The following is a 25,735-nucleotide window of genomic DNA, read 5'->3' as shown; positions in this document are numbered from 1 at the left end:
ACAGGAGAGCAGAGGGAAACCAGAGAACCCGCAGAGCAAACCGCCCATTATGCAGATCTCTTCTGCATGGTGTGCTGGCTTTTGGCTTTGCCAGGACAGCAGAAACCCACTCCCCACACAGACGACAATCTGGGTGGGCCGATGCTCCTAAGAACATGTAACTGTCATCTTTTCTTCTTTTTTAAAAAGATTTATTTTCCTATTTATTTGAAAGGCAGAGTTACAGAGAGAGCAAGACAGAGAGCTGCTGGTTTGCTCTCCAAATGGCCAAGATGGGTGCAGGGGCCAAGCACTAGGGACATCTTCCATTGCTTTCCCAGGTACTTTCCTGCAGGAAGCGGGACAGGAAGTGGAGCAGCTGGGACTCAAACAGGCATCTGTATGGGGTACTGGCATCGCAGGTGGTGGCTTTACCCACTATGCCACAATGTCAGCCCCAACTTTGCTTCTTAAAAACCAGGACAACTAAGCAAAGGGAGACTTCCTCACCTTCTGTGTGTGATTTACACACATATACACACACATACAGCCTTTCTTGGACAAGCGAATCTAAACACGGCCCATATTGGAATCCAGTTGGAATCTACTCCATTTAAGATATCAGGGAACAGGATTTGGCTCCCGAGAGTCTCAGAGAAGCCCTTAGAAAGGATGGGCTGACCACAAAGACCCCACACACCCACTTCCTCACTGCACCTTACCCTACCTAAGACAAGAGCACAAGGGACCCAGGTTGAACAGGAACTTGGACAGACCTGCTTTAAGGGGGGCCAACGTAGACAAAGAGCTGGGCACTTGAGGGACCCGGCTCCGAGAATACTCCAGGCCAAGTCCTGAGGCCACGGAGCCACCGCCCGTTCCACATCTGTGGACGGGGAGTAACAGCACCTCGGCGTGTGGAAATCACAGCAGGGAACGCACATGAGAAGCACCCTGCCACAGAAATAGACTGCAGCCAAGCAGGAAGCCGGTCTCAAAGGGGCAGCACGCACACCCCAGGACCTGTGGGTGGTGCACAGTGACTTCCCCGGGGGTGAGAAATGGGGGTAACCTCGCGGAGGAGTGATGGAGCGCGGCCTCAGACAGGGTGTCAGAGCTGACATCGCCAGGCACAAGCCCTGTCGGCGGCAGGTGCCCATGATGGGGGGGGAGGAGGGGGCGGCAGGGGAATAGCCCTCCCTCAAAACCCACAGCTCCCGTCCAATCATGAGGAAAGCAGCAGGCGCATCCAGGTCAAGGCATGCGCCACAGAACCGCCAAGGTCACCAAAAGCAAAGGAAGTCTAAGAAACCAACACAGCCCAGAGGAGTCTAAGGGGACGTGAGGACGTGAGCACTGAACATGATGTGGAACGCCGGCCGGGACCCTGGAACAGGAGGTGGACAGGACAGGGAGCTGGGTACAGAGTGGGCTTGGCAAGCAAGAGGCTTCGGCCTCAGTTCCTTCACTGTATGACCCCAACGACAGCACAGACCCGGTGCTACGTGCAGGGGAATTCTCGCAATCCCCGATTCTGAAACCAAACGCCTGATTTCAGAAAAGATGGAGCACAGGGCCACAGGGAAACACACAGGCAGGGACGGGGATTCACGGCCGACTCCCTGGTGTGGAGCCTCTCCACGCACGCCCAGAGGCACCCGGAGGTAGCGGCAACCTCCCTGGGCACACAACCGACAGAAGACGGAGACCAGACCCGGGGAGGGCAGAGCAGGGACAGAAGTGGCTGACCCAGGGGTTACCAAAGAAGTGAGGGACAGGGGCTGCAGATTAAGCCGCCACCTGCACTGCCAGCATCCCATACAGTTGCCAGTTCAAGTCCCAGCTGCTCCACTTCCAATCCAGCTCCCTGCTAATGTGTCTGGGAAAGCGGCAGCAAATGGCCCAAGTACTCAGGCTCCTGCACCCACGTGGGAGACCCAGAGGAAGCTCTGTGCTCCTGGCTTTGGCCTGGCCCAACAGTCTCCTCTTGTTCACAGCTCACTCCCCTCACTAACGGCTGGCTCCTCCCCTTCCCTGTGACTCAGTGGCTCCTCTGACAAGAGCCTCAGCCAGCAGCAAGTTTGTAGGTGTGACATGAGCAGAAGCGGGAGAGACTCTGATCCGGTTAGTCCCATCCCCACCCCCGCTTCACACCTGTGCCCCACAGGAAATGGTGGAGCAGTTTCCCCAGGCTCAAGGGCCCAGGACCAGGGTCCCCAGCTCAGTCACAGACTCAAGCAAGGGTCACCTAGATCCACTGGTCCCAGCCTATCTACAGGGACATGAGATCAGCAACAGCTGGCTGCCACGCATGCTCCAAAAATCATCTGAGCGACAGTAATCCCTGTAGATCAGTCGTCACAGGCCAGCTACCTGCCGTCAATCACTCGAGCTTCCTTCTCCCCCCCCCCCAGTGCCCCTTCGTGCAGCTGAACATCCCACCCTGCCAGCCCCGCCCCACCCCTGCTTCCTGTTCCTCCCTCCTCACCTCCCTCCCTGAGCTGAGCCAAGCACAGCTGCACCCCTGCCCCGGCTGTCCGCTCCCCAGAGGGCCAGCATGACCCCTTCAATCCCCATGGTTTCTGCTCTCAAATGAGGTCTCAACTCCCACCGATTCTCTGCGACCTCACCACCAACGCCGTCTCCTTGATCCCGTGACCCCACAAACGCGCCGTGCCTTCTCCAGTCCGGCCCCCCTCCCCGCACACACCAGGCCCCCCACCTGGAAGGCTCATCTCCCTTCTCTCCCAGCCAACCCTTCAATGCAAGCGTTTCCCTGGCCCTCACACCTGGATTAGACCCCTGGCCTGCCTCTGCTGTCCCCTCGCAGCTCCCACCAGTGTGGGATAAATAGGCAGGCATTTAGTTAGGTCTGCCAGCTCAGAGTCACAAGCTGCTGCCACCCCCCCCCCACTTGTCAATCAAACACATTCACAGGGCAGATCAAAGGAGGCGGGAGTTGAGGGGCGGGAGGCAGGAGAGCACGTGTGCATGCGCTCTCTCTCTCTCTTCTCTCTCCTCTCTCTTTCCGCCTGGAAGTGGCATTCCTGTTTCCTGTCCGCCACGGAGCACGCTGGGAGGTACCACGCCCGTCTGCTCAGCACTCACTCTCCCCACCTCCTGGTTCTGAGACACATAGGTACCAGTTCTGGGTTCCTTTCTTCTCGAGTTTATGAACAAATCTTTGGCCCACTCGGGTGTGGGGACGGCCCACCCTCGCACGTGAACAGATGCTTCTTCCCCCCAACACTGCATAAACTCTGTTCCCATGTGCATACAATGCTGGTCTCCACATACTTCTCTCTCTGTGGGAAACAAGAGCCTGGATGAAAAATTAACAGATTCATGGCCCACATCATCACCACCCAGTGCACAAGCCCAGAGCTCCGGGGTGCCCAATAAATATTCATGAAGTGAAAAGTCTGAAAGATGCCTACTCCTCCCTTGGGAAAGGTTCATTTATGAAAAGTGGCCACAGCCCAGCCCACCCAAGACAAAATGGACAGGACCATTATTAACGACAGACTCCTTAAACATGAGCCGGGGCATCAGTCATGGGCTAAGAGCCTTGCCCAGATGAAAGGCACAGGAGCAAATGAAGTGTGTATTCAGGGACAGGAAACGGGCAACAAACATAAGCAAATGTTAACAGAATTCTGCCAACAAAGGCGACTGGTTCTCAAAATGTAGTTCCCCAAAAAGGCCAGCAGAGGGCGCTGTCGACTTGGGAAACGCCGGTGCCGCACGGGAGAGATGTTCAGAAGCCAGGAGAAGCAGGTGAGCTGCAGGCTGGCTGAGTCCCTCTTCCTGGCTGTGGCCCGCTGCAGGTGTCTGACTGCAGGGCAGGACGCTGTGGGCACCAGCAGCCAGGGGCTGGTGTTGCATCTCAGAATGTCAATATCAATGAGATTAAGTTCTAATTTCTTATTTGGAGCAGAACACTAAAATGAAAACCACAATGAGGTCCTCTACAATCAAAAGCCTGGGGTAATAATAAAATAAGCTGCATAAAATGAAGGAGCGTTTACTCCTGGATTCTGGCCATGACACTTTTTTTGGTAATGTGGCAAAGCCACGTTTTCCACTGTAAGCAGCACAGTGAGGAGGGGAGAGCCAGAGGGCTGCTGGTGAAACCGGGCACCCAGAACGGCCACGGCTCCAAACCAGCAGTCGAGGACGGACTCCAGGAAAGCCTCCCGCATCGGGGATCAGTTTAACTTTACAGACAAATGCAAGGGGCCGGCATCACGCTACAGCAGGTTCAGCCACCACTTGTGATGCTGGCCTCCCTTATCAGAGCACAGGTTCAAGTCCCGGCTGCTCCACTTCCAATCCAGCAAGCTCTCTGTCATGGCCTTGGAAACCAGCAAAAGATGGCCCAAGCCCTTGGGCCCCTGTCACCCACACTGAGAAAGCAAACGCAGCTTCAGATTTCTCAGCCCACCAGCTTGCTGGCCCCTCTCGGCAGCCGATGCCAGGGAAAGGATGGACTCCTTACAAGGACTGAAGTGAGGCCAGCCCAGCCCAGTCCTGGCCATTGTGGCCATTCGGGGAGTGAACCAGCAGATGTAAGAGATCTCCCTCCCTCCCTCCCTCCCTCCCTCCCTCCCTCCCTCCCTTCCTGCCTTCCAAATAAGTCAAATAAATAAATCTTTTTCAAAAATAAAAGAAACACAAGCTCTGGATTCACTCTCCTCCACCTGGCAGGCACACCTGCAACAAACACTTTCACAGCTCGGCGCTCTCAAGCTTCGCACAAACCCACCTCGCCCAAAGTAAGGACGGCAAATGAAAACAGCTCAAGGAAAACAGGAAGGAGCGTGGGGTCTGCACGGGACAGGGTGCGTCCCGGAAGTTCAGGTGTGGAGCCAGGACAGCAAACATCCCTGTGGCTGCCCTCTCCCGCTTCCCGGATGAAGATGGCATCTGGGCGCTCTCACGGTCACCGCTCAGACACTCCCTGTAGGAGCTGGAGTCTTCCGTACTCTGGCTGCCTGCTTGCCTGCTGTGCTCCCCTGGAATTTATGACCTCCTGCCCCCCACCAGCTCCCCTGGGATGTATGGCCCGATGCTTCCCGCCAGTGCCTCCCCGTGCCATCCCCTTTGTGTGGCCTTCCCGCCACATAACGTATATAGTCTTTATGTTTAAATGAAACAATGAACATGTTAGGTCCCAATACCTTGCCATATAGAGAAGAAGAAGGTAACCTACCTAGGAGACGACCTGCACCCTTGTAAGTGTGAGGCTATAAAAACCTCATGCAAACGAGAGGCCTTTTGCCTGTGCACTGCTAAAGGGCTGTGTGCGGGTAGGGGGGTCCCAGCCAGCTGGTAACAAATAAACCTCCGCTTTTGCATCCGCACCTGTGCCTTGTATTGATTGGGAATTTCGGACACAACACCCCTCCTCACAGGACTCCCGCCCACATGCACTATCATTGACCCGAGTCCAAAAAACCTGGGGCCAGAGCAGAAGAAAAACCACCATCCACGATATTCCCCTTGCTGTGACTGCTCCAGACATGGGCCGGTTCCTAGGAAAGGCATTCGGGTCTGCAGCGTTCCCAAGCCAGGAGCCCCAGGCGATATGCAGATGATGCCCTCTGGGCTATGTACAGGTGGGCTGCGCATCTCAAAGCAGCGCTTGACGACCAATCATCCAATCATCACTAATGGATCCCAGGAAGAGAGGAAGAAGGCGGAGCCTCACCCAGACAGACACAGCTCGGGTTCCCACCCTTCCGGACGCCATCACTGTCATGTCTCCACCATGGGCCACACTGGCACGAGAGTGGCATCCGGTACAGAACAAGCGATCACCAAGCTCCCCGGAGCTGCCAGAGAACACGCACGAGCACCACGGATAAATCCCATCTTCCGAGGACCACACGTCCAGTCTGCAACAGGTGCCGCTGGAAGCCAACCCGGTCTCACCGTGAGGCTGGGGCTGGACCCGTCCATCCCCCTTCGACTTGAGGGGAAGCAACCACAGCTTTGGATTTCTCGACCCCCACCAGCCTGGGGACCCCTCTCGGCAGCCGACACCGGGGGGAAGGAGGAACTGGCCACAGGGCTGAAGCGAGGCTGTCTGCACCAGCAGCACGAGCACCAAGGCGGGGGCCGTTTCTGGTCATCGGCAACTGACCCACATGGAGACCCACGGAGCAGACGCCAGGAGACAGGTCGGCCTCGTACGGTACGCCTGGTAACCACGGCTCCACCACCACGGTCCATCCTTCCCCAAGCACAGGTGTGGCCGCTGAGGAAGCACCCACCGAGGCCTGGGTTGCAAGAATACCCACGGCCTCCCTCCCTGATGTCTGTGGAACTGCCAGTCCGGCTTCCTCTGCAGAAGGAGCTGGCTCAGGACGCCTCACGGGGTCAAAGCAGAGGGCATCGCTGGGGCAGCCCTCACCGCCCTGGCACAAAGCTTCGGAGATCTACGCTGGGCCCACTTCCTTCTCCTTCCGGGAACTTCTTGCTTCCCATTCAATGCTTCCAGTAATACAGCCTAAACCCTACCCCCTCGTGGTGGCCACGTGATGCACCCAGCCAAGCAACTCTGTTACAAAGGAGCGGCACCCTAGCACCCTCGCAGTCTCCAGCTAGCTTTGTTCATCCCACGTGGGTCCCTGGGGCCAGGCCAGGGATACTGAAATCCACCCCTTTTGGCTGGTTACTACAGGAAGCCACTGTGCAGACAGGGAGGGCGCCCCCTGCTGGTGTTCAATGTACACAGTTGCTCTCCTTGTAGACTGCGTCATGGTCTTCCACTGCGCGCAAAGGCTGCTGGCGTGTCCTGGGAGGGGCAGGGAAGCTGCAACTGGCCGTGTCTTAAGATTCTCCTCTGAAAGAGGACCCTGGCTCCATTCAAGCTCAGGAGCCACCCGGCACAGGCAGCCTGGGCCCATGGCCATCTGCAGGGGCTGGCTGCCACCCTGCCCCAGGCGGCGCACACTGGGGGAAAATGCTCACTGGCTCCCAGTGCTTGTACTTGGAAATTTCAAAAGAAACTCAAGGAGGGAGCTGGCATTGTGGCACAGTAGGTTAAACCACTACTTGCAAACAGGCATCCCACATGGGAGCACTGGTTTGAGTCCTGGTTGTTGCAACTTCCGATCCAGCTCCCTGCTAATGCGCCTGGGAAAGCAACAGATGGCCCAAGTCCTTGGGCTCCTGCACCCAAATCAGAGACTCCAATGGACTTTCTGGCTCCTGGCTTTGGTCCAGCCCAGCCCTAGGCATTGCGGCCATTTGGGGAACGAACCAGCGGATGGAAGAGCTGTTTCTGCCTCTCCGTCATTCTGCCTTTCAAATAAATAAATCTTAATAAACACATCAGAGGTTACTGGTGCCCAAAGCAAGCTCGGCCACTCAGGAAGCCCCCGGCGCACTCTCGCCTCACCGGATGCCTGCCATGCTGTTCCGCAGGAAAGAGGCAGAGACAGCACCCACACACACAGAACGTGTGTGGGACTTAGCAGTCACTGCCCGGCGTATTTTATTCCCTCGTATTTTATTATGGTTAGGGGAGGTGTGGAGGGCATTGGAATTACTGGCTAAATGGGATTTAAGGATTACACAAGGATTTATTTGCACACATCTCCCCACTGTGAAGGCCTAATACACATTTGGCTGCATTTTTATGACGCATTAAAACAGCCAAGGAGGTTAGACTGTTTAGAGCATACGCAAAGGCCAGAGCAAGGCATCGCATCCTCATTTACACTCACACACGCTACATGGCACAGAAAGCCAGAACCCCGACTCCCAGACCACCAACCTCGCTGCCACATCAAAGAACAAACACGCGCCGCTGCCCAAGCTCTGAGTCGGCTGGGGCTGAACGTAGACTGCAACCACTGAACCATGCCAACCACGGGCAAACCACTGCCCCCTCCAGAGGCCTGTCTGGCCACAGGCTTGTGATACCACGAAACTGCTGAAGGCTTCTAGAAGTGCTTTCTTGTCTTATAAAAGGGGACATGGCCAGGGATCCACTCCTCCTCCCTGGAGCCCTCCAGTGTAGCAACATGAGGCCATGCTGCCTGCAGCTGCCAGAGGCTCCCGGGGACCATGAGAGCCCCAAGCAGAGCAGAGAAGCTGGGCCAGGTCCTACATCTCCCAGCCACTCCCCACCTGTCTCCTGCAGGTGTGCTGTGTGGCCAAGACTGGTGCAGACAGAAGCATCAGAGCAGATACAAACGAGAGGCAGAAAAACACCACTGAGGACAGGAGCTACAACTCTGAGTTGGCTGCACTGGGATGCCAGCTCCCAGCCGGGGGGAGCAAGAACATTCGGGGGCCCTCAGCAAAAAGCTGATTTCTGGGCTCTTCACAGATGCTCCTTGGTAGCTACGTAAATGTGCAACGTGCATGGCCGTGGACAGGACAAGTCCGCCCTAACCAATCTACCTGAGCGTTTCTTCTCCACGCCACTTCTGCCTGGGAGGCTGCCCTCTACCCGCTGTACCTACCCAGCTTCCTGTCCCCGGAATTTCCTGGTTTGGCTAAGCAGGTAATGGGAAGAGAGAAAAGAGAAGGATACTCAGCCCTCCCGACCGCCCACCCAGGCAGGGTCACTCTGCAGGGGCCCTCCCCTTAGTCCTTTAAACCCTGGGTCCCCTAGACTCTGCCCCCCGCCACCCCCCCCCCATTGCCAGTCCCTTCACTGATGCCTCCATGCAGCCCAAGTGCACCTGCTGTTCCACCTGCCTCCTCCCAGGACCCAGCCCAGACGCTGTCTCAAAAAAGCACCCCCGGCACGAATGACTTAACTGGCTACATACAAGGCTGTAGTGAAGTCAACAACTGCTGTGGTTAAGTAAACTGTGGTTCATCCACTCAATACACGACCTTCTTTTAGACAAGTATTTACTCAGCAGCTCCTTCATGTCCAAGAGCCCACTGCAGTGAGCGAGGGCGCAGCTAATCCCGCCTCCCACAGGGGAGGTGCAGGGCGGGGTCCACGCTCAGGAAGGCGGGGCTGGGAGCTCCTGGAACTCTCCAGAAGGATCCCAACATGTGCCTTCTGCCTATCTTCCTAAAGATACTTCCAGGGGCTGGCGCTGTGGCGCAGCAGGTTAACACCCTGGCCTGAAGCACCAGCATCCTATATGGGTGCCGGTTCAAGATCTGGCTGCTCCACTTCCAATCTGGCTCTTTGCTATGGCCTGGGAAAGCAACAGAGGATGGCCCAAGTTCTTGGGCCCCTGCACCGGCATGGGAGACCTGGAAGAAGCTCCTGGCTCCTGGCTTCAGATAGGTGCAGCTCCAGCTGTTGCAGCCAATTGGGGAATGAACCAGTGGATGGAAGACCTCTCTCTTTCTCTCTCTCTCTGTAACTCTTTCAAATAAATAAATAAATCTTTTTTTAAAAAGATACTTCTAATGTGATTTTTTAAAAGAAAAATTATTTTACTTATTTGAAAGAGTTACAGAGAAAGGTAGAGCCAGAGAGAGAGAGGTCTTCCATCCAATGGTTCACTCCCCAAATGACTGTAACGGCCTGAGCTGCACCGACCTGAAGCCAGGAGCCAGGAGCTTCTTCTAGGTCTCCCACGCAGGTGCAGGGACCCAAGAACTTGGGCCATCTTCTACTGCTTTCCCAGGCCATGGCAGAGAGCTGGATCAGAAGTAGAGCAGCCAGGACTTGAACCAGCGCCCACATGGAATGCCGGCACCGCAGGCTGGGGCTTTAACCTGCTGCACCATAGCACCGGCCCCATAACAATGATTTTTTTTTTAAAGGAAAAGAAGAAAATCTGTATAGGCCTCAACTCAGCACCAATGGCCACCTCTGGAGAGGGCTGGAGAGGGCTGGGGCAGGGCAGCTGGGAGATCCTCACCCTGAACTTAACCGCTAGTGTCTTGTTCCGGCATGCCATGGGCAGATCATAGCTTCCTGTCATCCCACAAGACATCAGCAGGCCCTCGTGAGCGACACCTCCTCCTGCTGCATCCTTAAATATACCCCAGCTATCCGGACCCTGTGGGGAGAGGCAGCTGCAGACCCGGGCCCACCAGCTCCCTTGAGCTAGACCACAAGCGGGGGTCTCGTGCCCCTCCCGCCCCCCTCAGCAGCCACGTGTACCCCAGCTGGTAGCACTGAGACGCAAGGCCTCTGGGAGGGGATAAGGACACAGATGGGATTGGCGACCTCATACATGGCCCTGGGAGCTCCCTGCCGCCACGGGGGATCACGAGAGCACCCATCTATGGGGGAGTGGGCTCGGACCACCCGTGGACTCTGCCAGCACCTGGTCCTGGATAGAGCAACCTCCGGAACAGTGAGGAAGAAATGTCTGCTGTTCCTAAGCCACCCAGTGGCTGGCGTTTGTTACAGCAGCCTGTCACCTGTCACCCAAGGAACAGGGGAGCCAGTGGTGCCTCTAGGAGCCAGGGACAGACACGCGGCTGCGGGCAGCACGGGCAGGCCCAGGTGGGGCGGGGGTCTATGCCTCCATAAGCAGACCTACAAGTGCTGGCTGGAGGAGCGCAGTGGTCTTCAGGGACGCACGGAGACCCCACCCCACCCTCACATCCCATGCCACCTTCTCCCGGAGGTGACAACTAGCAAAGCATGGGCCCAGCCTTGGCTATCACGGCTGCCCCAGCAGTCAGCTTGGCAGTGAGATGGCAGCACAGGGAAGGAGCAGCCGTGGGGCCTGCACCGGCCCTGAGCTCTTTCCCCCGACCCCAGACCACAGATCCTGGGCCTGAGAACAGCTGGGGCCCTTCCCTCTTCCCTTTGTCAGTCCCTGCAGTCTCCAAGAGGGCCTGTGTCATTCTGGACCTCAAATAACCCACTCAGGGCCAGCACAGTCCCTGTGTGGAGATGAGCAACCCTACCACGACGCCAAGCAAACCCAGATCTGTGTGAAGACAGCAAGGTTGAGAGGAAGGAGCCAGGGTGCAGGGTCAGGGCAGTGCCTTCAACTGAAACAGACTGACCACAAGAAACCATGGAAGGAAGAGGCAACCGACAGAATGGGAGAAATTATTTGCAAGCTACGCAACTGATAAAGGATTAATAACCAGAATCCACAAAGAGATCAAGAAACTCTACCACAACACAACAAACAACCTAGTTAAGACACAGGCAAGGCCGGTGCCGCGGCTCACTAGGCTAATCCTCTCCACCTAGCGGCGCCGGCACACCGGGTTCTAGTCCCAGTCGGGGTGCCGGATTCTGTCCCGGTTGCCCCCCTTCCAGGCCAGCTCTCTGCTGTGGCCAGGGAGTGCAGTGGAGGATGGCCCAGGTGCTTGGGCCCTGCATCCCATGGGAGACCAGGAAAAGCACCTGGCTCCTGCCTTTGGATCAGCGCGGTGCGCCGGCCACAGCACGCCAGCCACGGCGGCCATTGGAGGGTGAACCAACGGCAAAAGGAAGACCTTTCTCTCTGTCTCTCTCTCTCACTGTCCACTCTGCCTGTCAAAAAAAAAAAAAAAGTAAAAAAAAAGACACAGGCAAAGGACTTAAAATATTGTTTAAAAGAGGAAATCCAAATGGCCAACAAATACTTGAAAAAATGCTCAGGATCAGTACCCGTCAGGGAAATGCAAATCAAAACCACAATGAGGTTTCACCTCACCCCATTAGAATGGCTTTCATACAGAAATCAATAAACAACAAATGCTGGTGAGGATGTGGGGGAAAATGTACCCTATTCCACTGTTAGTGGGAATGTAAATAAACTGATAAAGCCGCTATGAAAAACAGTTTGGAGATACCTTAGAAATCTGAATATCGACCCACCATATGACCCAGCCATCCCACTCCTGGGAATTTACACAAGGAAATGAAAACAGCATATGAAAGAGATATCTGTACTCCATGTTTATTGCAGCTCAATTCATATTCAATATGAAATAAACTTAAATGTCCATCAACTGAAGACTGGATAAAGAAATTATGGGGGGAGGGGAAGCGGCACTGTGGCGTAGTGGGTAAAGCCTCTGTCGTAGTGTCGGCATCCCATATGGGCGCAGTTTGAGTTCTGGATGCTCCACTTCCAATCCAACTCTCTGCTGTGGCCTGGGAAAGCAGTAGAAGATGGTCTAAGTCCTTGGGCCCCTGCACCTGCGTGGGAGACCTGGAAGAAGCTCCTGGCTCCAGATCAGCGCAGCTCCGGCTGTTGTGGCCAACGAGGAAGTGAACCAGTGAATGGAAGATTGATCGATCGATCGATCTATCTCTCTCTCTCTCTCTCTCTGCCTCTCCTTCTCTGTGTAACTCTGACTTCCAAATAAATAAATAATTTAAAAAAAAAAGAAATTATGGGATATGTACACCATGGAATACTACACAGAATGAAATCCTGTCATTTCCAACAAAATAGATGAAACTGGAAGACATAATACTTAGTGAAATAAGCCAGTCCCAAAAGGTCAAATACCATATGTTCTCCCTGACCTGTGATAACTAATAGAGCACCTAAAAAGCAGTCTACAGAAGTGAAATTAACACTTTAAGATGTAATGACTTGCTTTGACTTGTTTCAACTGTTGAACTCTTCACTTAGTATAGAGTTAATCTTATGTGTATAAAGTTAATTGAAAATAGATCTTAGTGAAAGATAAGAATGGGAATGGGGTGGGGGAAGGATGGGGGGGGAACCACTATGCTCCTAAAGTTGCACTTATGAAAGGCATGAAGTTTGTATTCCTTAAATAAAAGGTTTCGGGGGGGGGGGGGAGAAAAAGAAAAAGAAAAAGAAACCAAGGAAAAGCATGGTGAACCTGGTGCTCACAGGCCACAAAGCTGGCCCCATGCACACGCACCAAGAGGCAGGACCGGCTCACAGCTGGAAGACAGGAGGGCGACTGAACGCAATCTGATACTCGCTTTTATCCCAGGTTCAACCAGCAACAGCAAAAACCACAAAGGATATTTTGGGGGTGAGTAGGAGAGGGATTTGAATATAGGCTTCAGAGAGAGTGAACAGTTTTATCGCGCTGGTGTGCACTTTCTCAGGTATGATAACAGCAAGTGCTACGTAAGAGAACATTCACTATGAAGAGACACCTGCTGACGCATTCAAGGGCCGGCAGCTCAACTCAACTCTCAAAGGCAGCAGAGAGAAAGCAAACAGGCCGACTCGTCCAACTTTTCTGAATTTCTCAAAATACAGCTTTGGGGGAAATGCGCTTGCCAACTTGAAATCTCTCATGAAAGCATTCAGCGGCGACATAAAAACAGTGAATGAGTTACTATGAGGCATCTCCCAGAGCTTGGAGCAAAAGGTTGGGGGCGGGGGGGGGGGGGGCAGGACACAGACCCAAGCAGGTAACAGAAAAATACCTCCTCCAAAGGCAAAACAGACCTAATACTGCTCTAAGCTAACAGAGAAGGAACTGAGATAGTGAGAGGGTTGGATTTGTTTTTTCCTTTTCTTAAAATCAAAGGTAGGGAGAGCGAGGTTTGTACAAGGAACAACAAAGATGCAAAAAAAAAGCAGGCTGGACTCAGCTCATTCCTTTGCAAGGGTGATATGGGAGACACAGAGGGCAAAGGATGAACTGTGGGCAGGCAAAACCAGGGCCCAAAGTTATTACACTCAGAGAAGCTGTGACTCATGTCTGAACACACCAAACAAAAGCAAGTTCAAGGCTGGGTGTTCAGCCTTGTGTTTAAGATGCCCACGTGCCAGGGCTGGCGCTGTGGTACAGTGGGTTAGAGCCCTGGCCTGCAGTGCCGGCATCCCATATGGACAGTGGTTCAAGTCCCGGCTGCCCCACTTCTGATCTAGCTCCCTGATAATGGCCTGGGAAAGCAGTAGAAGATGGCCCAAGACCTTGGGCCCCTGTACCTGCATGGGAGACCCAGAAGAAGCTCCTGGCTTAGGATCAGCACAGCTCCGCCCGTTGCAGCCAATTGGGGAGTGAACCAGCAGATGGTAGACCTCTCTCTATCTCTACCTCTCTCTGTAACTCTTTCAAATAAATAAATCCTAAAGAAAAAAAAGAAAAAAGAAAAAAAAAAGATGTGCATGTGCCATATCAGAGTGCCCAGGTTCAAGTCTCGGTTCCAGCTCCTGGTTTTGACCCTAGCCACGGCCCATTGCAGGCATCTAGGGAGTGAATCTGCAGACGGAAGGGAGGTCTCCTTCTCCTCCTGCCTCTCAAATGAGCAAATCAAATGTTTAAAAAAAAAAAAAAAACCATGTTCAAATAGACAAGAACTCAGAAAGTGCCCCATGCGAAATTAAACCACATCTAACATCCCTCGCACTCAAAGAGCTCTCACACATAAGTAAGGAAACAAAGTTCTCCCGAGTGCACATGCTCACACCACGGCTCCTGGTCCGGTGCACAGCTGGGAACTCGCATGAGCTGCAGCAGGGACTGGGTTTGGGTGCTGCATTTTCTGCCACGGAGACCTCCCGACTTAGCTGCCACATAGCAATCCGAAGGCGCGAGCTCAGCACGGAATCCACGCTTCTCCCACTCCCTGAGTTCCTACTCCATCCCCTTTGAAGTCAGGGCCACGCCCTGTCCAGGAGCCCAGACCCCCACGACTCCCTCCCACACCCCCATCACAGCAGCCAACACTTCTTGCTCCCAGAACCCTCCCCGGGGGGGTCCCTCTCATCCCTCGTAGGAACACACCTCCTATAGACCCCCTGACCCCCGCCATCCCTGAAAGCGGGGCTTCTCCAGGCCTGAAAGCGTTTCCCTGGCTTCAGCTCGAGGCCCTGTCTGTCCCAGATCTCATCCTGAGTGGCTGAGCTCCACAGTGTCCCCGTCCTGTGGCACTCGGTGGGGGACCCCTCGCTGTCGGGGCTCCGTGCCTATTTCTCTGTCCCTTGAGCTGGAGAATCACCCCAGGACAGAGCTGCCCCTCACACCCGCAAGCCAGGCCCTGATGCGGGGCTCAGCCCCCTGGAGGAGCCCCAAGCCACTGCCTCTCAAGTCCTCCACTCCCGCCACCCAGGAAGCGGCAAGCTTCCCTGGCTTCCAGTGAAGACTCCAGGCTCTGTAGCCCAGAGCTGAGCACCACCAGCAGTACACTCCCCACCCTGCACTCCTGCCACCCTGCCCCCAAACAGCAGGTGCACAGACCGCCAAACCAGACCCTCCCCTGATCAGATCTGCCAGGCTGGTGTTGACACAGGAGCCTGTGACACGAGAGGGACGCAGAGTCTCGGTGGTGGCGGCCACAGACATCTTACCGGAATCAACAGTTCAAGAGTTCCGTGTGGGCATTCCCTGCAGCTTCCTGGCTCTGAGTCTGTCACACGAGCCCCTCTTCCCCCAGCCCCGACCACAATCGCCTTCTCTTCCTGCCTCTGCCAGAGACAGCAGCTTTGCTCTCAACCAAGAAGCTGACTGATGCAACAGCTCCACAGTCATCCCTCGGGACCTGTGGGGCTGGATCCCAGGCTCCCGAGGCTGCCAAAACCTGCGGATGCTCAAGTCCCTTACACAAAATAGCGGGGTGTTTACCCAGAACCTGTGCACACCTGCCCATGTGCTGTCAACTCCCTAGGTCACTGATAGTACCTACCACAACGTAAACGCTGCGTGGATGGCTGTTCACGATTATTTAGGGAATAATGACAACCTCCCCATCCACTGCCAAATAAATAAATAAATAAATAACCTTTTAAAACTAGTGTTGCACCATCCCATCGTGGAGAGCCGGGTGGAATGTGCTGTAGATTTCTGCTACAGCTTCAGTTCCAAGATTCGGGCCAGCTCAGAGCATGACTGCCCCACAGTGAATTCTACACCAGTGCATAGCTCTGACCTGTCCCCAGTGCACAAAGACAACGCATGCTCACACCCTTCAGCCCTCTCTGTGCCCTGCACGATCGCTTTTCTATTATTTGCTGGTTCACTTCCCCAGATTCCCCCAAGAGCCAGGGCTAGGCCAGGCATAAGCCAGGAGCCGGGAACTAAATCCAGCTCTCCCAGACGGGAGACAGGCCATCACGTGTAGCCTCCCTGGGTGTGCAATAGCAGGAAGCTGAATCAGAAGCAGAGCCAAAACACGCAAACTCAGGCACTGACATGGGACACAGATGTCCCAAGCACTGTCTGGGCCACGGTGCCAAACGCCCACCCTAAGCGGGGTTTCTGATCCGTTTCCAACCCCGCAATGCCACGTCCTGAGCAAGGCTCTTGCCCAGAGCCCACTCTGTGGTGGTGGAGGGGGCAGGGGAGCAGCTCTTACCTGCCTGGGCAGCCGTGATCAGGGCCGTGTTCCCCTCATTGTCCTGCCAGTTGACGTCAACGTGGGGGCACTCGGCGAAGGCCACCACGGCATCCACAAAGCCGTGATAGCAGGCGACAATAAGGCCGGTCTAGAAACGAAGAGGACAGCACATCAGAGGGCAGAGCGTGGGCACCAGCAGCAGGTGCCGGGGACTGGGGGCACCTGAGGCCTTCCAGGGGGCTGCACACGTGGTGACAGGGACCCCAAATCTTGGCCCTCAGTGACAGCTGTGAGCAAGCCAGCACCTGTTCAGTGAGCACTGTGGGGCACCCAATGCAGCAAAATCATCGGTGAGGAAACCCCGCCCCCATGGAGTATACCCTCTATGGGGGGGGGGGGGGCGGTAAGGCAGGGAGGAGGTGATGCAGGGGCTCGGGTAGAAGGAGGTGATGAGGGAACAAGCCCAGGGGGCGTGCAGGTTGCTGGGGCCAGGGGATGATCCAGGCTGAGAACACAGCAAGAGCGGCAGCCCCAAGCCAGGGCCATGCCTGTGCCTACGTGGCACAGGGACCAGCGGGAGTGAGGGGAGGAGGGAGTCCAGTCCACCGGCCCACAGTGAGCCTCCGAGGCCTCACTGAGTGAGACGGGGGAGCTCTGGGCAGGTGGCTGTCGATTCTCTGCGCCAGCTCTGCTGCGGGCTGGCAAAGGCTTCAGGAGCTCAGCGGGGAGGCTATGGCAGAAGCCGGCAGATGACGGGCAGGGCAGGGCAGGGCAGGGCAGGGGATGAGAGGAGGCAAGGACTCTGGGATGACTCCCAAGCGTTAGCCCGAGCGCCGAGGCAGAGGCTGGGTGCACTGGGTGCTGGGGGAGGACTCCAGCACAGTGCAGCCAGGTGCAGGTGGCTGGTGCAGGTGGCAGGTGCAGTGAGGAACAAAGACCCGAGCTGGCCACACAAGCTGATTTTGGAGATCTGTTAGCAGAGTATTTACCAAAGCATTCAGCAAACACAGTGCTAACTTCTGCATCTCCAGCAAACGTCAGGGCAGAGGCGGCAGGATTCTCCTGGAAGCTCTAGGCCAGGCCAAGCAACCACATCACAAGTGCCCAGGGCCTCTGCTGAGGGCAAAGCCCACGTCCATGGCCCCTGGTGAGAGGAGGAAGCCCCGTGCTGTGCCCAGAGGGCAGGCGAGAGAGAAGGGGGACACCTGGGATCCACCCTCCTGCATGGGACCTCCCTAGCTGCCAGGCACGGACACCCAGCCTCTGTGCACCCTGTGAGCGCACACTCGTGTCCCCACTTCCACAGGATGCAAGCTGCAGCTTGCAGCTAACGAACTTGCCTGAGGCCACTCGACAAGGCCTGTGGGCAGCCGGGCAGCTGGGCCCTGGCCTCCGGACCCTGCACTCGGTGTGTGGCGCAGCAGTGGGGCCGCCACCCTGCGACACTCACATGCCACATCAGACTGCCTGGGTTCACGCCCCTGCTCTGCTCTCTAGTCCAGCTTCCCAATACTGGGTGGTACCAGGTGAGGGCTCCAGTACATGGGTCCCTGTCAGCCATGAGGGAGACCTGCACTGAGTTCCAGCTCCTGGCTTTGGCTGTTGCAGGCATCTGGGGAGGGAACCAGCAGATAGGAGGTCTCTCTCTCCCTCTCTCTGCCTTCCAAATAAGTGACTCTCTCTCTCTCTCTTTCTCTCTGCACTCACCCTGGCACCCCACATTAGCCATGAGGGACAAGGGGCAGCTCCAGGCTGTGTGGTTAGGAACAAATCCATCCCCACCACGTGGCAGGCCCCAGCTCCCATCAGGCCCAAAGCCACAGCACACTCTACACGGGGGCATCAGAAGCCTTGGGTGACACTTGGCAGGGCCTGGGCCTACTGCCCACCTGGTCTGTCCGTCAAAATACACAGGGAGCCTGTGATTCCCCCCTAGGCTTCCCCACGAAGCCTTACGGACCGGACTGTGAGAGTCCCCCCAACACACACCCCAGAAACAGTCATGTCTGAGCGCTGCCCCCTAGTTCTCGAGAACCTGACCTTGGTTGGAAATTGGGTCATTGCAGATGCAGTGAGGTCACACTGGCGTAGAGCAGGCCCCTAATCCAACCTGGCTGCTGTCCTCACAAGGAGAGGGGACGCACACGGGGAGAAGGCAGAGCCCAGGACCGCAAGGCTGGGAATGCCAGCCACAGAGCCGAGGAGCAGCGAAGGCGTCTCCTCTGGGAGCTTCAGCAAGAGCACGGGCCTGCCCGCAACCATCTGGTTTCGGACGTCTGGTCTGCAGAGCTGTGCGACTTTGGATTTCTGTTGTTCAAGGTTGCTAAGGCTTCTTGTGCAGCTGGGAGAGACAAGACGCCCAACCCCTACACGGACCACCTTGGGTTCCTTTCACAGCGATGTATCATGCACACATCTCTTCCTAACCGACTCTGTGCCCCTGACAATCGCAGGACAAATGCCAGCAACTTGTGTGAAGGTGTTCATGGCCTCCAACACTCATTCTCTCCCCCAAGGCCGCAGTTCAATCACCCTGGCAGGAGTTAATTCCTCCTCGACTCAGCCACACAGCACCAGCGGCAGTGGGCTCTGAGCCGACCCCTTGCCCGCCCCATGGGCACTGTGATTGGTTCAGGGAAAGGCATGTGACATGACCAGGCCAATGAGAGAGGAGGAGCCAGTGTAGCTGCCGGGGATGGGAGGGAGCGGCCCGGTGCCCTGTCGGCCATGCTGCTCTCAGGAGGAAAGGGTGGAGATGCTGAACCTGTGGGTGGCGCTCCTGAGAGGAAGAACACTGGGAGACCCTGCAACTGCCCCGGCTGTGTGAGCAGCTGGATCAAGTCTCACCTGACGTCCACCCTGGGCTTTTCAATTATGTGAGCTGATGCTCCCACCTACCGCCACCCTGCTCATTTTATTTTTAAAGTTGTTGGGTCTTTTTCTCTTCCCCTTTTTCTTCTTTGAAGAGAAGGGTAGCTCGAGCTGATGTGATCTGAGCTTTGTGCCAGCTTCAACGTAAAGACCCCAAAGCCATTCACCAGCCATATTAACTGGATGTCTTTACAAACGCCCTGAATGGCAGCGTCCAGGCAGGCCCGCTGCTCTGCCTGTGCTGGGCACTGGTAGCTCTTTCTCCCTGAGACTCCCAAGGAAAGGACCCTGCCCCCTGGGGCTGCATCACAACTGGGTCTGAGACAACAGGACCACGCTTCGTTTTGGTGAAGCCAGTGGTAGAGGGAGTGGGGGCCCAGGCTGTCCACTGGCACTGCACAGGCCAGACGCAAGGGACGACATCCGCCGCCACACATACACATACTCTGGACACTGTTTCAGGTGGGCAGTGGAAGACCAAGGAAGCATGAACACTGCCTCAGTGGACACAGGCACCCCTCTGTCCCTGCACGGGGGGCCTGCAAACATCCCCTAGTGTTGCGGGTGCAATGTTTACATCCACCCAGAATTCCCACGCTGAAATCCCAACCCTACCGTGATGGCATTAGGTGGTGGAGCCCTTGGGAGTCCGTCTTCATGATTGGGCTTAGTGCCCTTATAATCAAGACCCCAGCTGGCTCCCCTGCCCTGTCCCCACCCCGTGAGGACACAACACAGAGGGCAACCCGGAGGAGAGAACCCAGCCAGGCCAGCACTCAGAACCCAGACTTCCGGCCTCCCAAACTGTGAGACACTAACCACGGCTCATCGTGGGCCAGCACCCCAGGCTGACTCAGACACCTTGTCACCAAAGCAAAGGAGCCCCAGCCCCGGGTGCTGCTCCTCACTCTGGTGGATGCTCAAGTCCAACCTCAGGCGAGAACTGCGACCCAGAGCTAAGGATCATGCCACTGTGTGGGGGGACGAAGTTGAAGTTCAGGGCAAACCCTCGGCAGCCCAGCTGTCAGCAAGAAAATACCTTCGCATCGAACATGGGGAGGACATGGACAAGCCTGCCTGCTAAGCTCAACAGGCTGCCGGGTGCCCTCCTAAAAGCTCAGTAATCCCCATGTACAAGTGTGTGTCTGAGTCCCAGCTCCGCCCCGGACTCCAGCTTCCTTCTGATATGCACCCTGGGAGGCAGAAGGGACTGGCTCACGGAGCTGGGTCCCTGCCACCCATGTGGGAGATCTGGTTTGAGGTCTCAGCCCAAACCCAGGCCAAACCAGTAGAGAGGAACTTTTCTCTTTCTGTTGTCTGTGTGTGTCTCTCTCTCTGCTTTTCAAATAATTTTTTTAAAGATCTTCCTATGCACACATACCCATTTCTCTGGAGACTCCACCTAACACGGAGGTGGGGAAGGACCACTTAGGAAACACTACGTTCACCTTGTACCCCTGTTTCAGCCCAGTTAGAATTCTTCAGGCCAAGCCACACCCACAAGGCACTTGCACCATTTTAACAGACAATGGAAAGCAAGCAAGCACACAGAGGGTTCTCATTAGGGAACAGCCCCCACAAACGACTAAGAGCGGTCTGTCAAAGAGGTGGGTACAGATGCGGCGCCAGGCCTGGTGCAGTCGGCAGAAGAACCGAGGGCTGACAAGGCCGGGGGCAGAAACCAAGGCCCTGGGCTGGTGGAACCCACAGCCATCTGGCCTGCAGCGGACCATAACAGTCTCACGAGCCTGATCATGGGCAGAGAACAATTATCCAAGCTCAGATGGGAGAAGAAAAATCCCATTAGTCACAGTTCACGTATTTTAAAGTTCAGAACCACATAGTAATCTTTAAATCCATTTCCATAAATCATCCTGATAATATCTCCAACTGGACAGGGTGATGCTGACGAAGGAAGAACTTGGGTCCTCCCAGGTGTGCTATTTCTGATGGGGAATGGTGTGCCAGGATGGTTTAAGACAATACGAACTAAAGTCCTCACGGTCTAAGGAACGAATACCCCCTGGGGATGAAGGTAGGATCCAGGCTAAAAACTCCTCCTAGCACTGGTATGGAGGGGTGAGTCCCTATAGGGCCTGGCTCCCTGGGTCACCTCACCCAGGTGTGAGGCAGGTGCACCGGGGGGGGGGGGGGGGCGGCCCAGAGTTGTCTGAGGACACATCTGTAACATCTACAAGGGACCCAATGCTCTGTCCCATGAAGCCCACATAAGCCCTAAGCTAGGGCTGGCGCTGTGGTGTAACAGGTTAAGCCGCTACCTGTGATGCTGGCATCCCATACAGAAACCCGTTCAAGCCCCCAGCTGCTCCACTTCTGATCCAGCTCCCTGCTATTGCACCTGGGAAAGAGGCGAAAGATGGCCCACGTCCTTGGGCCCCTGCCACCTCGGGACTCCTGGATGGTGTTCCAGGCTGCTGCCTTCAGCAGGCCCTTGGTCCCGACTTCCCAGCCTCCAGAATGTGAGCGGCGAGTGTCTGTATGAGCGCCCGATTTAGGGGACCACATCACAGCAGCCCAATGGACTGAGACCCTCTCACTAAGCTGTGTTGCAAACAAGGAGCCCAAGGAAATAATGAAATAAAATAAAAAAATGAAATATGAAATGAAAGTCTTAAGTATTCCAAGATCCCTCACACAGTTCATCAATACATTATGAAAAATGGTAATCCCACAGGCAGGAGTCCCTCTGTCATGGAACAAAGGAACTATCTGAACCCAGAACCCCGTCTTTCCGGGTTGGCATGGAGACCTCCCTGCACCACAGGTAGGGACACCCCACAAGGCCAGTCTGTGCAGGTGCGTGGGTGCCCCTCCTTCCCAGTGCCCCTGGGATGAGCGTGCTCTGGTGACCTCCTACTGAGCTTCCATGGCCTGCCCTGGGGAGGCAGCTACACGCCAGGAACCAGGGACAAAAACCAAAATACCTAAGTCTCTACCACAGCACAAAAGCAAACCCTCCTTGTCAAACCAAAGGGCTGCCAGCCACAGCTAAGCAGCACGCCTCCCTCTGAGGGTTCTCCCCAGGAATCTAAACTTGTGACAACTCACGGCGTGTGACAGCTATTTCCCGTTAAACACATCCGTGCCCCAGATATGGCTTTGAGCACATTGGGTGTGACTAGAAGTCAGGAGGGCAAAGGTCAAGTCCTGGTCTGGGGCAGAGGGAGGTGACCACCTGGAAGGAGGCTTCAAGGCCGCAAGTCAGATGCTGCCTCCCTCAGTGGCCCACAGTAAAGATTCCCACGGAACTTTCCACAGAACAAACACTGACCTTGGGGGGGGGGGGGCAGAAGAACCCAACAGAACCGTGGCCAACACCTGGGGGCTGTGCGTGAGAGCATTGGTGATGAGCACTTCCCGACGCAGAAAAAAGTGGGAAGTCAGGGACCTGGCAGGTGCATGTAGCTGCTGGCTACAGCAACCACAGAGGCTATTTTGCCATCGCCGCTTCCCACTTTTTAAAGAAACCAACATCCAGGGGACTCGAAATCCCTCCTGCTCCCTCCCTCCCCCGCCTTTCCCAGCAGCCACTATTAGGTGCCTCCCTGGTTTGGAACTTTAATTACATATATACATATCCATAAAGCATCAACATAAAGCACTATCTTGCATTTGAAATGTTTACACAAAGTAGTATTTCTGTGAGTCTGAAATTTGGCATAATTCATTCGGGGAAGGAGCCAGATGTCTCCAAATACCCAGCAAATGGGATCCACCGGCCACAGAGCCTCAGCAGGTGGTCCCTGGCTTCACCCACTCCCCCAAACTGACGACACCACGTTGTCCCCAAGTTCCACAGAAGCACACACACAGCATGGAAACGAGACCTGGATTTGCAGCTCCTGGCGCACCCGGGCCAGAAACTACTCGGTGCCCTCACCTGGGTCAATATTTCAACCAGGGCACAGTGGGCCTTCATGGGGGACGGTTCTTTATTCTGGGGGGCGCTGTCCTATGAAGAGCTGCGTGCCTGGCTTCTACTCCCTCAATGCCACCAGCATCGAAAACATCCCCAAGTGCTCCCTAGGGAAGCAAAACCTCTCCACAGAGAAAAATCACGGCTTTGCGTAGACTAGCCAGGGGCAGGATGTGCACCAAAATGCTCTCCGCCGGAGCACTCCACGCAGATGTGTAAGATCACAACTTCTCGTCATTCTCACCGACACCACGTGGCTGTCACTGATCTGAGGCACAGCAATCATTACGGTGTTTTCCCATGCATTCCCCTGATTGCCAGTAAGAGCAAACATTTCAGTGTCTGCTGGCTGTCGGAATTCCTCTGGGGTGAATGACCCTTCACCCATTTCCTGCTGTTTTATTTGCTTTCTGATCAACCAGTCTGAGATCTCTATATATTCAAAGTCAGCATAGCCCAACAGAAATACAACAGCCCCAAGGGTAATTTTAAATTTTGTAATGACAGCACTGAAAAAAGCAACAATTAACTCTAGTAAGGTGTTTCACTTAACCCAACCATTTAAAATATTACTATTTCAACATGTACTCAATACAAAAAAATCAAGGAGAAATTTTCCCCTTTTCTTGGCCCAAGTCTTCGTCATCCAGTGTGTATTTACACCAGCATCACAGGTTGCACTGGCGACAATTCCAGGGCTGAACAGCCGCCAGGGACTCAAGCCCAGCTTACCGGGAAAGGCAACTCCAGGTACTAAACCTTGTGGGGCTGGAATGAGGATGTGGCAAAGGAGACACCTGCGACCCCAAATCAGAGGAGGCGCCTTCTCGCAGGTACCCTCAGGACAGGTGTTTCTTCCAACGCTGTCCCCAGAACCTAAAGCTGCGAGGGCGCCTGCAATCGCTTTCTCTGCAGCTGCCACTTGCTTTTCGGTTTGCAGGCCGACTTTCCATTTCATTTTTTTTAAGATTTATTTATTTTGAAAGTCACATGGTTTGAATGTATTCCCCAAAGGCCTGTGTTAGAAACTTAATCCCCAATGCAGTGGTGCTGGGAGACAGAGCCTACTGGGAGGTGTTTTGATGGATTAATGCCGAATACATCAAGGCTTTCAGTCACCTCTTGCTCAATCCAGCGCATGTGCCATTCTGTCCTTCCTCCTTCCACCATGGAATGATGTAGTAAGAAGGCCCTCCCCATACACGGCCCCTGGATCTAGACTGCCCAGCCTCCAGCCCCGTGAGTCTAATAAACTTCTGTTGTTTACAAATGACCCAACCCACAGTATTCTGCTGTAGCTGCACAGAACATACTAAAACAGGGAGCCAGCGCTGTGGCATCCCATATAGGCACCAGTTTGAGTCCCGGCTGCTCCACTTCCAATCCAGCTCTCTGCTATTGGCCTGGGAAAAGCAGTGGAAGATGGCCAAGTACTTGGGCCCCTGCACCACGTGTGAGACCTGGAAGAAGCTCCTGGATTCAGATCAGCCAAGCATACGGCTTATGGCCATTTGGGGAGAGAACCAGGGGATGGAAGACCTCTCTCTCTGTCTCACCCTCTCTCTGTAACTCTACCTCTCAAATAATAAGTAAATCTTAAAAAAAAAAAAAAATTCTAAGGTAGTTACCAAGCTTCTTTTACAAAAACAAAACTCAGCCATCGATCCTCCTAGAAGTGGTAGAAAACTACGACTGCACACAATACCAGATGACAGGGGGGAAGAGGGTGCCCAGAGACCACCCACTCAGCTGCCAGGCACAGGCTGCAGCTGGAAACAAAGACACACCCACAGGGAGCCTTGCAGAGAAACAAGTGGTTGGAAACTCGCCATGCGACGTGCTTTGCTGTCCCGCGTGACCCTCAGTCCCAGGCTCCTCAGACGTGTGCCCAGCCACACTCTCCATTCTCTTCTACTTAATCCCGAGCACTAGCAAGGATGGGACTGGAACCCAGCACACGCGCTGCTCCAGGCAGGAGCTAATGAAGGCAGATACATACAGAAAACAAAGACCCTGCCACAACTCGGCCTGCACGTGGGCAGCCCCCCTCTGGGTATGCCTCTCCTACGTGCCCTGTTTCGACCACTCTCACTGCGGACACATGGGTCCTCACTGGGCTCCAAGTGGAGAAGGATCACGCATGTTTAACTCGGTTCCCACAGCATCTGACATCTACCAGACACTCCGCCAGCCAGCCGCTGCAGGGGTGCCAGGTCCCCTGCGGTGCCGGCCCTGCCCACCTCAATCAATACCTGACCTACAATAAACTGAGGGCTGAGGCATGGCGACAGGGCTCTGTGATTTTGATCTCATTTCCACACTGCAGAAAGGAAATGGCCTGAGGCCCCAAGAAACCACTGCCTTGCAGCTCCTTGTGGCTCTCGGGCTGGGCAGCCCCCAGGCTGGGGTGGGTTAAAGGAAACCTGAGAGCAATAACCAACTCAAGGGAAGTGAAACCAAGTCCGAGAACTTGGCCGGAGTTACCTCACCCGAGGGGAAAGTGGCCAGAGCTGTCAACCACAACAGCCTGGAGATGACCCCCACACACAGCAGAGCTGACTGCTCATCCACAAGACGCTACGTCACCAAGACAGCATCGAGGCCATGGTGCTGACCTGCCCAGAGCTGCATGGGACAGTGAAAAAACCTAACAAGAGCCAGAGGTCAGAACGACGCACATGATAAGCTCCTTCTGTGTGAACTTCGGAAACGTGTGTCCGGGGCGGGCACTGGCCCAGCAGTTAAGATGCTAGCTGGGGGGCTGGCGCTGTGGCATAGTGGGTAGAGCT

At 55.1% G+C, this 25,735-nt stretch overlaps 1 protein-coding gene across 2 annotated transcripts in view; it reads right to left on the bottom strand.

The window, feature by feature from the left end:
* Window positions 1-25,735, bottom strand: part of ANKRD33B (ankyrin repeat domain 33B) — a 79,283-nt gene that overhangs the window by 18,698 nt on the left and 34,850 nt on the right. For both annotated transcript variants that reach the window (XM_051853567.2, XM_002714089.5), the window contains exon 2: window positions 16,157-16,286. In XM_051853567.2, coding sequence (XP_051709527.1) covers window positions 16,157-16,286 — 130 coding nt within the window. The remainder of the gene's footprint in view (window positions 1-16,156; window positions 16,287-25,735) is intronic.

Source organism: Oryctolagus cuniculus, chromosome 14 (genome assembly GCF_964237555.1).
Source record: "Oryctolagus cuniculus chromosome 14, mOryCun1.1, whole genome shotgun sequence".
NCBI lineage: Eukaryota > Metazoa > Chordata > Mammalia > Lagomorpha > Leporidae > Oryctolagus > Oryctolagus cuniculus.
This window is presented reverse-complemented; position numbering and strand designations above follow the sequence as displayed.